Source organism: Anguilla anguilla, chromosome 1, assembly GCF_013347855.1.
Source record: "Anguilla anguilla isolate fAngAng1 chromosome 1, fAngAng1.pri, whole genome shotgun sequence".
NCBI lineage: Eukaryota > Metazoa > Chordata > Actinopteri > Anguilliformes > Anguillidae > Anguilla > Anguilla anguilla.
The window spans coordinates 20,293,151-20,307,505 of record NC_049201.1 but is presented as its reverse complement, the minus strand read 5'-3'; the positions used below and the strand labels follow the sequence as shown (position 1 = coordinate 20,307,505).

The 14,355-nt window shown below is 41.7% G+C and overlaps 1 protein-coding gene across 1 annotated transcript in view; it reads right to left on the bottom strand.

Annotated features, from left to right (window-relative positions):
* LOC118227572 (TOG array regulator of axonemal microtubules protein 1) overlaps positions 1-12,194 on the bottom strand; it is a 28,279-nt gene extending 16,085 nt beyond the window's left edge. Inside the window, exons 1-2 of the mRNA XM_035418173.1 lie at positions 10,264-12,194; positions 2,140-2,206 (exon numbers count right to left, since the gene is read on the bottom strand). Of these exons, the coding sequence (XP_035274064.1) occupies positions 2,140-2,206; positions 10,264-11,823 (1,627 nt within the window). The 5' untranslated portion in view covers positions 11,824-12,194. The remainder of the gene's footprint in view (positions 1-2,139; positions 2,207-10,263) is intronic.
* Between the last annotated feature and the right edge of the window lie 2,161 nt (positions 12,195-14,355).

The following is a 14,355-nucleotide window of genomic DNA, read 5'->3' as shown; positions in this document are numbered from 1 at the left end:
GATCATACGAATCCATTCAAAACGGGAGCGATGGGGTCGCCACGCGCGAGGACTGGCGAGGCGCAAGCGTAGGAGGCGGGGGCGCGGGAGGGTGAATGTGCACGTCGAGCGTACCTTCGCCCTTCGCTGCGGCACACGGGTACGGCTATTATCACGATCACGAGCGGAGGAGGCACAGGCTCCGAATAAACACTTGCTAACTTGAGGCTTCCGGAAAACACCGCAACAAAGCCCATCTCAAAGAAACTTGGGGGGGGGGGGGGGGGAGGGGGTGGATGACGATGCAACCAACAGCCGGGCAGATGTTCTCAGTCCTGGCCCTGGGGGGCGAGTAGTGCAGATCTCTTTTCCACCCAGGTAATTAAACACTCAATACGACTAATCACTACCTTAATTGAAGCAGTTCAACTGCTCCTCCCAACTCAGAAATAATAATCGCTCTGTGAAAGACAGCAGCGGGTTGATTATTATGTAGAATGCCACTTCTGCATCTTAGAGCCAGATCTCTTGCGTCATACTGAAATCCCAGCTATATAGGGTATAAATAGGCTCAGTCTATAAAAAAAGACATTTTTTGCTAACACAAGCAGCCTTCCATGGGGCCTTCAACCTGCCTGGCAAACAGCACATTATGAGGTCATCGCTTTGGGAAATCAGCTGCAGTTTAGACAGTTGGTGAAGGAATGTTTTTGAATTGGACTGAAGTACAGCAGAAATAGACCAGAAACACACACTAGATGAGTGGGGAAAACAGCTTTACTGCTTTGTCAGACGTAATAGAAGTTCACTTGTGTTTGGAAGTCACTCACATAGTCCCGGCATCATTCAGAGATTCAAAAAGCTCAGATATTTATGAAGAGTGCCAGGCAATAAGGTGTTTACTAGACATGCTTGAGCACACAGGGATTCATACACAGGATGTACAGCATTCTGTAATTGGCAACAAAGGGATAGACCTGCTCCAGAGACCAGAGAAATGTGACCAGGTTTTACATGCAATGCACAAATGCACACACACACACACACACACTGATACACACACACAGCCTCGCCAAATGCTCTACACAACCACTTTGCCATCATACTCAACAAGGTGAATGAGGATGAGCATTGTTAACAGTCTGTCAGCGGTCTCAATGCACACAGTGGCAGCGGGGAGAAAAATAGCTGGAACACTTAATGGTGCTGATTGTGAAGGCTGGGAGGACAGTCAATGCTCATCTCCCTTCACACACTCCTACTGCATACTCAACAAGCAACTGCTGTTCCCATAGAAACACAGCCACCTCTCTCACCATGGCTACGCCTAAGTGGGGATTCAAATGGCTGCTTTACATTCTTTGGGCAGGTGGTTCAGTCAGTGCTCAAGACAAAAATCTTCAGCTGAGAGGATGGAGTCGATAAAAGCATATTCGAAGAGCATAAACCCAAATGCTTCTACTCCACAAAAATACGAGTGAACAGAATGGCCATAGTAATCAAATGCAACAGTCAAAAGCATCTCCCTTAATAATGAATTATGTTTGTTGTCATTGTTAACTTTGAATCATGTAATAGGTCTTAAAACAGTCTTGTGCATACATTTAGTAAGGACGTGGTTCTGGACAGTACAAGCTATGGGATAGGATATGGGATGGGATATATATTTATTTTTAAAAACAGTAGTCAAGTTAAGCTTTCAATCAATCTAATGCTTCTGAATCAGTGGTCCCACTCTATATTGATGGAAGGGAATGACCTCAAGCAGAAACACATCAAAAATTGGGCTCCACCTACTGGCCAGGAGTGGTACAGTTTCTACCATATACTTAATCAAAACTTGGGCACAATCACAGCCCATCCAAAAACAATTTCCTTGTGAAAAACAAATCAATCCCAACTCACCTGTTGTATGGATCGAGTTGTGTAGTCCTCACAATACCTTTTGCAATAAGATGGGCTGGAAACTAAATACTGCAGAGCAGGCCCTTACAGCGAGTGTGGCTACTACGGCTCAGTAGGTTAATCCAATCAAAGCGCGGCTAATTTTGTCCCTGGTTTCCTTCCATCTCTGGCAGCCAAGGGAGTGACAGTGCAAGCCTGTGACCCAATAACCAGCTACTAGCTGGCACTGTGCAGTGTGAAGGGATGAGCGCTTACCAAAGTCAGCAACGTATGCTTCTCGGCTCAACTCCGTGGGAGGGGACAGGGAGTCTTCGCTGGATATCTGGAAAGAGACAACATCAGTAGGAAACACGGTAACACTTGTTCCTAAGGGGAATGACAGCTGAAGTCATACATGCTGGCAACCGACATCGAACGCTTCACGCAAACACACAACAGCTGTTAGATGAAAAGCGCGTGAACACTTGCCAAGTGAAGGCTGAAATGTTGGCAAAAGCAAATCTACACCTTCCACAAAAATAAAAAGCCTCCTATTAATAAAGGTGCACAGCAGCTCTGCAGTAGCAGAGAAATATGAACATTAAGCACCCGCTTGTCTTATCGGCAGCTCCCTAAAACAGTTCTCCTCAGAAGAGCGTTTTCCCCACCACATCATCAAGGATGAGAAATGAGGCCACGCATTATCTTCTTTGACACTAAAACGGCTAAAGATTTTTCCCATTAAAATGTAGGAGCAATTAGTGATTGCCTTGCTTCCTTCATTAATTCGTTGCCATGGCAGTTGGGTACATTCCCATTATCATTTCAACAGACGGCTTTCTGAAAGCATTTACAGTAAATATTGAGGTGATCCGCTGCCCCCACTGTAACAGCCTTTGAAAATATGCAGAGCACATGCGCTTGTGGTCGTTTGTCACGGCAACACCGATGACAGTTGGGAGACAGTGCAGGCCCCTGGTGCTGAATACCAGAGGCAATACCGGAGGTAATCCGTTTTCACGCTACCGCCTTCACCTCTTGTATACCGGGGCTTGTCACCGCAACTCTGCCGTGAAATCACCCGATTTTAAAACCGAGAATGAAATCGTGGTGGGACAGACGTGATCAACTGCGCCATGTTGGTGCGAGGTCAACAAATACAGTGAACCAGGCCATGTGCAGCATGCAGAGGATCGCACGCTCCCCATAAAGTGCTGCTCTCATCATTCAGGGGAACCTGTGTTGTGTGGCGGTGCTGTTGCTGGGAGACAGGGGCTGGGTGCTGTTGTAGAAACTGAAAACATCAGGGGAAAAGCAGGGCAATGCGCACGTTGAAGACGGCTATGGAACTTGATGTACACAGGCATTGTGTCTCAAGGCAACAGCTGAGTGTACATATCAGGGTTATAAAGTGAACACCCCCTTTCACAAGAGAATAACATAATTCCTTATAAAATGTGCCTAAAGAACATGGGGAGGAACAATGCTCAGGTCACCAGCTGCCACTGTCCAGGCTTTATATGGCTTGATTAAAACCAAATAGTGACAAGTTCATCAAAACTCCCATTTAAACGTGTCTCTTGTTTAAAAGTCAACTCAAAATAAAGTGAAAATTTGCATCTACACAAGAACATCATGTTTTGTGGTCTTTGGGGTAAGAGATAATTATTTACCATAGCAAAACTGACAACAGCTGGTTAAATATGCAGGAAAAGGCTATGAAAACGACTCCTGAGTTTCCAGACACAACAGTCCAGTTATAGACGCATGGTGAGGTCATTGGTTCAAACATATCCCAGATAAATTGCACACTGCAATTTAATCTGACAGGCCCGTTGCCCATGCAAATGTTTAATAGGTGATTTTAAAAGGAGTTGTTTAATATTACCCACATAGCGCATGGCAACAATAAGTTGCTTCCTGATCTCTATCTTTTTGCAAAGTATGCAGTCAGAATATGGATTTGGCTGAGCAAAAGGGAAAGAATTCTATGCAGACGTTTGGCCAAGTCACTTCCAAAAAGGGATTACTCAATAAGTAACTTAACGCAAAACAGCAAGCAACACTGTAGTTGTTCACATTGTGCTGAAAAAGGCTTCTGTATTCATTTGCAGGATTGCAAAGGTTAAGGCATGATCACCCCCCCACAATGTTACAGTCCTACATAGCGGCTGAAGCACATTGCATCCACGAGCCTACACCTTCCTCATAAATGCATTGGAAAACATGGCTTCTGAAGCATGTGCACAATTCAAAGACACTGACCGTCATGGAACACGATCCCAAAAAAATCTGCGCAAAACAGCGCTGGTGCCATGTGTAACCAGAGGAACCCAGCGAACGGAGAGCCCGTACGCGTATCCCCCAGGCTCCGCGGTCCCGTGTGAGCATGCCTGCACGGATCGTGCCGCCAGTTCCAGGAGAGGGGTTCTCCTTCCATTACTCAGAATGCGCCTGAACAATGACAGTATCTTTCTGTCAAACAATGGGAACTAGGCACGAAACAACTGTGCATTAGTAACACACACGTCAGCAAGAAAATGGATCGGGCCGATTTAAACTGTGATGTGAAGAAACACTGGACACGCCAAAGTAGTTCCTTTGTGTTGAATAATTGCTGTTAGGGAAGGGCCGGTTACAGTATGCACGGAGCCTGGCTCACGGTAACCTGACTGCACTGCACAAGATACTGTAACTATAACCAGCCTTTCAGATAAAGAGAAGATGTGTGGAAACTTCAGGCATCACATGCATCTCAACAACAGTCGTTTTTTTTTCTCCAAGAAATACTAATAGAACAGCCAAAGCAGTTTTAGGGGATGATGCATTTGCACTTTTGGGAAATCATCTGGGTGATAAAAAAAAAAGAAGACTGCAGGGAACTGGATGAGGAAACACAAAGAGAAAAAAACTAAAAAATGAATACCACTCATTTTTAATGGAACTGCTATCATCATGGGGCCTCAACCTTGAGGACAAGCTGCCTGAATATGTTGACCCTTCTCTTACTCATGAGATGCTTGAGAAATGAAGAGACCTTAGAGCCTTTGCAGGCTGGACTTAATGCCTTCAATCCTTGTCAAAATGGCTGTATCCATTCTGCATTGGCAGGAAACAGATCTGACTACTCACGGTCAACTCTACCCCTGCAGTGATGTGCCCTCAGTTGCTCCAAATGTGCGTGACATGTGTCACTGGTGAACAGATACATGACAGTCAATTTGAAAAGGTCGAAGTGAAACATCTCCATTTACCAATGACTCCTACAGGTGAATGGGGAGTGGTGGCAGAGGTAGAGTTCTGCCTGCAGCAACAGGCAGCATTTTTGGGTTCCATCACACAAATGCAAACGTCTAATGGTTGGACAACAGTTGAATATTCAAATGCACACCATCAAAGGAAGTTGGACAGGGACATTCCCCGTGCCTCCGGAAAAGAGATCTGAGTCCTATTTCAGACGAGTACAAGAACCGTCAAGGGAATTGATGCAAAGTGTGTCTGTGTGCCTAACAATGACAGGACTAATGAAAGGATCAACAAGCCTTCACGAAAAAACAAGATAAAGATCCTTGTTCAAAAACCAATTGTTTATAAGCGATGCCTTGACCTTCCTGTAGATCAATACTGAGATTAGATACAGTACATCTTAGACTCGCTGACTATTTTGTGCTTGCTTAGACTTTAGCTGCTCCATTTAGAAGACTGAGCTTTTAAGTTTAGCCTTTAAATGAGAGGGCATAAATTCACTTTGTGGAAATTTATAACTATAACATATCATTTTGATATTTCTCTATTAGGCAACTATAACTAGCAGTAAACAGCAATAGTGAATGTCCAGTGACATTCTAAATGGGCACAAATAACATAGTTTCTCAACTTATTTCTAGCCACCCTAACTGCGACTGTCGGTCTTCATTAATCTTACCGTCTGCAAACCTGACTTCATTAATAGCAGAACATAGAACCCATAACCTTAATGTAGTCATTGATAACCACCTACGTTATCAACTTAATCACACCACCTCAGTAGCAACAAATAAAAGTTCCACCACCTCCATCTGGTTCCAATTCAAGGAGTCCAGAGACTGGAGGCTATCACATCCTTCTCTGCTGTTAAACATCTGCTCTGTCGCATAGCAACCACCAAGAGAGATGAATTCACAATTGTCCAAGTGTGGCTCATACAAGAGACACGCCTGAGAAATCAGCATCTATTGCCAACACATATTACTGCGTTTTTTCTTCAGGGATTGTGAAAAACTGAGCAAGAATTCTAATTCTTCAATTTGAAGCTACAGCTCTTTTCTGTGGGAATACAGTACTTTAAATTAGGCTAAATTGTAAACTGGGTGCAGACCATTCCAATCGGTCCAACAACTTGTGAGTTACACAGTGGAGGGCAATTAACCCAACAGTAATGAGCTTTAGGATACCCCCATGCATGAGACTCTCCTTTTAAAATCTCAGGGTGTTTAAAGGATTAGCTCATCAAACAGGGCCCCCTTACTAACATTAAAAAGAATGCTGTATATAGCACAGACATACTGCTGGTTGGCTGATATGACAGCCACCCACAGACTTGAGCTGCAGAAACAAACCACGGGGTGGGATTAACACTCTCCTCCCTCTCCCTGGGTGCAGGCCGCTCTATGTGAGAATTGTCTTCTCCAAAAATACCTGCTCTCGCATGCTTCCACTGCCATTTCACACAGGCAAGGAGAGGCTAAATATACACTAGTCTGTGGCACTGAAGAATGAGTCACCTAGCCTGGGCCCTTTGCAATCAGCACACAGCTCTCCGAATGCACACAGAAGCAAACAAATCAGCATAAATACAACCCGTTATCTTCAAGTGGGAGATGACTGCCAATTAAGGTGCATGTGCTAAGGGAAGCTGGTTGATTGCCTAAAGCATAAAGAAGCTGCCAAATTCTGATTAAATTTTTTTGTGCTGTATTTGGATTTTCATTTATAATTTTCCAGTAGAGCTCTGTCAAATCAACCAAAGGTGTTCCTCCAAATTCACAGGAAACTGGTTTTAATTAGCAGCTAGCATCCTTACTCCATTATCCAACTGAATATACGTGAATACAAACATACCACATATGACAATAAATATTAAATAATTAAATGATCAAATTTTGATCAAACTTCATCTTGATCATAAATATTTATAATGAGAATTTAAACCAAAGATAACAATAGAAGATTCCCGAGTATTTATGGGGGAATGAGTAGCCTATGCGTCATCACAAACTTGTGGGGTTTGGTCTTTCAAATATTGATCCCCAACCCAAAAAAACAACATAAAATATCCATACAGACATGAGTGGACTTTCTAGACAGTGCTGGTATTGTGAATAAAATTTTTGCGCAAAGATATAGGCTAGACGCAGATCAAGTAAGCAGTATTCTTAGAAAAAACTTAAAATCCAATAAGTTTGGGGCTTTATTGTGTGGACGTGTGACGTTGTTTGTGAATTCTGTTAGTTGAAATTAGATCAGAAGGTACATAAATGAATGTTTTTTAAGGGCTGAGAGTCGGTGGTCATTGTGGTTATTTCTGTAGGGAACCCTGAAGTGCCAAACTCTCAATGCTGTATAGGTATGGGGCATGCTGCCCCACCAAGCTGTAACTTGGCGGGATGGCATACCAATAAACACTGGTTTCCTCTTAAGACAGAGATATTTATTGCAGAGCAAGATATGAATCTCTTTTATACAGCCTTTAGAGTCATATAAATTTCCACCATAAACCTGCTGATTGACTGCATGCTGGGCTGGCTGGTTGATTACTTCATTATTCAAACACACAACGGACTGAGAGATAATCTGACTGATCACAGAACTGAGACATCACAATACACAGTCTGGCTTCACTGATGCATCACTGACCAAAGGCAGTGAGGTAGCAATGATTTATTGGCTGATTTCTCGGTTCATTAAACTTTCAAACTGTATTGATCGCATAAGGCTCACTAGGAGATACTCCCACTTGTTAAACGTTGGGATGCATAGAGATGGCACTGGATCACAATTCAGATGTTAAATTTAGGGGATGCTATTAAAATTAAAATTAGATTCTACAGATTTCCAAACGAATGTAGCTGATGCATCAGCACTACTGAAAAACGGTAAAAAGCACTGCTCTCACTATAGCATGAGCTACAGAGTGGTAGGTAGGTGAGGGTATACAGTAAGGAAAATAAGAAATCTGAACTAATAAAATACCTTGGGATGTTACCCGGGTACATTTTAGTTTGAATCTGAAAAATCATAGTTGGACCTGCCTTCCATTTTCACACTATAACACAGAAAACAAATGGGTGATTTTATGGCTTCCAGCGTAATTTTGGCCAAAGTGAGATATCACTGTAAAGACTGTATTTCTCTCCAGTTCATTTACAGCTACAAAAGGGTCGAACCTCAACCTCTGAACTCAGTCATTATCAAACACTTTGGACTAACCTGTAGGAGGCATGTAGTGCCCTATCTAGCGTACATACGGCTGGAATGTTGCCACTGAGGCAAACACAAATACATGACTACAGATCTGTGGAGGGCAGAGACAGGATGAGACATGAGTGAAACCTCACTGATAGCTAATTTCACATTACAATGTTTTCACCATCAGCACAAAGATATTTTTTAAACGGTAATTGAATGATCGTGCAGCATATGCTCCCGTTGCCATAAGATACGAACATGAACATTTATTTTAAATCACCCAAGCTATTTTGTGCACGGGGTGTATGCCAATATTCCCACAGTGGGTGTTGTGCTAAATGTGTCGTATGATGGAACCATTTTATTGCCCAGAACAGCAGCCTACAACAACACCCCTGATAGAATGCAATACTTCAAAAGCTGACAGCATCCGATATATGGGAATTTCGCCAAATATTCTTCTATACATTTTTGTGTATATTTGCTCTTTTATCCCCACATATTCCACCATCACGGATAGAACCATAGCCTGGCAAACACAGCTACCCAGCAAATACCTGTATCAATGTATACCCCAAGGTATAAACGATGTATGACATTCTGCATTAAGCCTGCCTCGTCTGACCAGTGACTTCTCATATCTATTTCAAATACAAACTTTTCAGAATCACAAGTTGTTATACTGTTAATTTATTAACTTAAATCCAAAGAGCTAAACCAGGTTGTAACCTATGGCTGTTGGCCCTTATGCAGTAGAACGATGTAGAAAATAACTAATCCTACCAGGAAATGGCACACATACTAAAGTTCATATGGGATATTTGTGGAAACTGAAAGCACTCCATTGTTGTGGTACAGACTTTTTTTCTGTAAAGATTTTTTTTTTTACATCACTTTGAAAAAGTGTGTGAAAATGCATAGTTTATCCAAATCTCACAAAGCTCTAGAAGACCTGGCAGGCTGATAGAGGACTATTATGCCAGCTGTCCACATAGCCAGCAATATGGCAATGATTTTGCTTTTAACTTAACAGTAATGCAAAGTGGTATGTCATCACATCTAACTTGACACCAGTTGTACATTGCACTGCATTGTGTGCTACCATACATAATTCTGTATTTAGAACAAAAATCTCAGTATTCACCTGTCTAAATAAGTTTAAACATATTGCACTCAGTTCCACCATAATTGCATTTTTCTAAGTCATTGAACAACATCAAGGCTATTTGGTGTATTGTCGCAAAGTGGGCTTTCAAATCTTTTCGTTTAGAGCTCCTCTTTAACACATATTCAAAGACTGTTTCTGCATTGAACAAAATCCCCACTTTTTGAAATCATGCCACTGAAATTTCTTTTGAAAATATTATTTTTAAACTACAGTAATTAATCTGTTATTTTGATCTTTGGAGAGCCTGTACGATTTCATATTGGGTCCATATCTCACAATATGAATTCATGTTCCATACTTCTGAATTGCTATTCAATGTAATTAAAATGTATTTGTCTATGCATATGTAGCAACAGTTAAGCATGCAAACACATTTAAATGTATACAGAAAATTTAAATCAATCAACACAGTGAAACAACTGGCTGACTGAAACCACTACTGAGCTCAGAATTATTGCAGCTGCCCAAATCACAAGTATGGTAATGATAGCAAGAGGTAGCCTATTATTATGGGCCAACATTACATTGATAAGATGACACCCAACAATTTTTAAATCAAGGCTCACCATTTAAATGCATTCATTCAGTCATTCATTACACAAATGTATTATAGTGAAGCCAAATTAGAACGCAGAACATGCTTTTATCTTTGTTATATATTTCTATTTTTATTTTATTAAGTAGGCTAACCAAAAAGGCAGGCTTCTACACTGGCCTCCAGTTTGAAATATAGCACTATGTACACAAACGTACTCAGAGATAAACAACACAAAGTAAGGACCCACCTGTTCACATGAATGGCTGTTGGTTGGCCTAGCAGGCAGGGGTTTCCCTGTGGCGGGAAGCCGCGACCTTTCCCATGGGAGCTTGTTCTTCCCAGCACTAAGAATTCGTCGGTGCAGAGGAATATTGTCCGTGAGGGATCCAAGGCTGCCATAGCCATACAACCGGCTGTCAGAGCCTGGATCAGTTCGGCTGCTCCTAGCACTGTCAACGCGTCCCCCACACTGGATCCACTCCAGGTCAGCACCTGAGCCAAACTGAGACGATGGTCTCTGGCCAGGCTTAGGGATAACCAAGGCGTATTCCACCATCCCCTCTGAAGACAATCTGGGAAGGACATGCCTGGCTCTCCGGGCCTGAACAGCTGCCATGAGCCCTTCAACATCACCGCTAAGCTCAACCTTATCCACAGCTCTCATAAGGGGCTGTTTCTTGCCTGTGTCCAGGCAGTAGTCAAACACAGCAAAAAGTTCCAGGGCGGCATGGCGGACCCTCTTCTTCCTGTCTGCTAAACAAGGTGCCACTTCGAAACAGAGGCTGGGGATGTTGAAGTCTTTCCTCGGGTGTGTGAGCATGGCAGCAGTGATGATGTTGATGATGTCCTCTCGGACTCTGGAGTTTTTGTTCTTTAGTTGCCCCATCACAAGGTCCAATACTTTTTGTGGTCCCACAATCCTCATCAACTGCCTGAACACATTCATGTACTCATTCCTGGAGATGGTGTGGGTATCCCCCAAGGCTTTGAGGGTAGTACTTACAATCTGTTTTAGGTATTTTTCCACATTGCTATCTAGTTTCTCAATTAGTAGGTTGATTACCTGTAAAGTGCCATAAAGAACCTTGAAGTTGCAATCATCCAGCAGTGTCCGTAGGAAACTGATGAAATCAACTATACTGTCTGAGGGGACTGGCTTCAAATCAAATTCAGCTAGGATGTTTTTCAGTTCCTCCACTCCATTTGTCCTGCTCTGATAGTTCTTGAGGTCCAGGAGCTGTTTGTGTAACTCCTGGGGTATTATTCCAAAAATCATTATTGTGGGCTCCTTTGGAAATCTGTTCAGATGTGTGGATTTAAATATGCCTGTGCCTGGCTGTGAGGGGAAGGGGACGTTCTGTGGCTTTGCTTCCTCATCTCGTTTTGGGGAAAGATTCTCTGTTTGAATCCCCCAAAGAACAAATACCTCACTACAGTCCTTTTCAAGCCGTAGGTAGATCTTAAGGAGACAGCCAGCCAACTCCTTAGTTAGAGAATAAAACTGCTCTTTCCAAAAGTGTGGATCGATGGAGTCCGGTTTAATGTATTCCAAAAGTGGGTCGTAGTCTTTTCTGTTCCAAATAAATTCTTCGTGTAAATAACTTTTACGCGCACAAAATTCTGTGTTTTGACTTTCCTCGGTCAAAAGTGTTGACAACAGTACACCAATACTCAAGGTAGTTATTCCACTCTCGTGGTTGACCACAGCATGCTTGGTGAAAAAGCCGAACGCGTTGTCGGTGCAGTGCTTTACGGGCACCAATGTCGGAGCTAGTTGCACATATTCGCTTCTGTCCAAATTTGACATTTAGGCACTGTGGTATATTTGTTTAACATAGTTGTCCGTTGGGTTTCCTTCTTTATAAAAAAAACGGACAATCAAGCCTATATTGATTGTATACAGACTGGCTATCGTTTCATACATACGTATCGTAACTATGGTAAACAGTAGTTTTTAAGAAAACAAAAAGGTAGCTAGCTCGCTAGTTAACTGGAACATCTTGCAATCGTGTGATGTTTTAAAATAAAGCAGGTAACAAGTCCAAAACTCAAACGGTGCAATGAAGAAGGTCTCATATTCCCCCGCAGTACCTCTCCGTTACCTTCCCTGGTGTAAATGATACAAAAATATGATACCACTCCTGTATCCCCATCACTTGGCAACATCAAAATGGCGTATCCAACTAGTCTCTGGAAGTATAACGCAAGCTAGGATTTGTTACGAGACCATTGAGGGAAAAAAAACTGGCGTTAAATTGATTGTGATTGGTCATTTCTCCTGCCCATATAAAGAGGCGGGATATGCCCATGTGCACAGTTGTCTCGTTTAGGAAGAGCTTTTAGATTTATGATTCGAACGAGACAACTTGATATGCGAAATGACCGTTTTGTATGCAGTTAATTAGCTATCGTATTATGGATGAACCAATGCTTTAGATAGGATTAGGGACAGTAGCTATACAAACATTTACCCCGCTATTTAGTTTCATGTGGTGTTATGCCCCTTTGGGTGTTCAGAGATTTTGGCTGAGCGTTACACTTAGTCTAGCTACCTTGTTAATAATAATAAATTAGCTCCTATTGTTGGGTGACATGCCTACTGTTTGGCTAACTGTTTAGTACATTTAAGTTCGCTTAGCCAACTTGTGTTGTCATGTTGAAGTGTGCTATGTTACGTATGGTGTATAGCAACTTCTCTTTAAATTAATCTTTGGTTGCATTTGTTAGATCTAGTTCGTTTCCACTGTTTATGAACTAATGTGGTTATGAATTTAATTTAGAATGATTGCTAGTTATATCCAGCAATGTTTAAACTGCCTCTAAATTTGTACGGAAAAATTACGACCAATTTTAGGCGTTGTTTCCACAGCCATTCTGATCACAATCTCTGGCTACTTTATAGCTCAAATGTCACAAACGTTTCCATGGCGACGCACTGTGCATTGTAACTTTCTGCAAAGACGTATGGGACATGTAGGCGAATCCGCATCGGAATTAGGAAACCCATTCGTGACTGAATGGTGTGCGTCATGCGTGCCCTGAGCTAGATTGGCGGCCTGTACAGGGTGTATTACGCTGAAATGTATATCGTTCATTGGTGTATTTCTGCCTCTCGCCCAATACACGCTGGGAAAGGCTCCAGCACCCCCGTGACCCTGCTCAGGATACGCGGGTATAGACATTGGATGGATGGATGGATTTCCTTCCACAGCAATAGATATAGGCCTACCATATTTCACTACCTTATACATATACTTTCCAACCACTATTACATTACTTGTCTATTGTTAAGATGTACTTTTTCTACTTTTTACTCACATGCTACTACTTTTTAGTTTCCAGTGGTCTTAACAGTGGAGCTTCATGTGCTTTGGAACTCCAAATGGTCAGTCAACTAAACTGGCAACAGTTACTATGGTAATTGAGAATTTTTGCACAGTACTCACTAGCCAGCTTGCTAATGTTGCTAAGCTCATACAGTACTGTACAACATTATTTGTATTTGTATTAGCCAATGGGAAAATACCATTATCAACACTGATGGAATGGCACAACAGTCTTAACAGGGGAATTGTTTGGTGAGTTTGTTGTATCCCATGTAACATGACTTTACAAGCTGACACCTATGTGTACAGCATTTTTGCTTGCTTCAAAATATATGAGCAAAACATATGTCTTTCTACAAACTCTTGTCTGAGAAGGGCCAGTGTGGAGACAGGCTCAACTTACTCTTGCAAAGCTATCTTCCTGTCTTTTTGATTTCTGCCAGAAGCATTTGAAAAAGCTGTTCAAGACAAACTTCCTGTTTCTTATTCTATTGTTTTATTATTGTATCTTATTCTTATGGTCAAATTTCTCCTTTCTAATCTGGCTGGATTTAATCCACAACACAGCATCTGCACCTCCCAAATATACCATCTTCCTGTGTATTATTTTATTTGAAGACCTTGTATAGATTAGGCCTTATCTGCAACATTTTTTTTAAGGCAAAATAAAATTGCTTGGCCATATGTTGACATCATTTAAAGACAATTTATATTGGTCAATTCGATAAATTTGTTATTGTATAAGCAATAATACTAATAATAACACAAAAAAATATTATCATAATCAAGCTATATTTTTGTTGGCTGGCCTCAATGGGAGATTGTGGTCAGCTCATAAAAGAAACCCAGAGAATAAAACAAAATTGTGGTGGAAAGCCTGAAACACATATTCTATTTGTAGTTTTGGCATATGTGCAGATTAAAAAATAAATCCATAAATAAAAAATTAACAGTAGAATGAAAATCAGACATAATTTGAATCAGTATTTTTAGTTAACTCATTAAGATAAAGT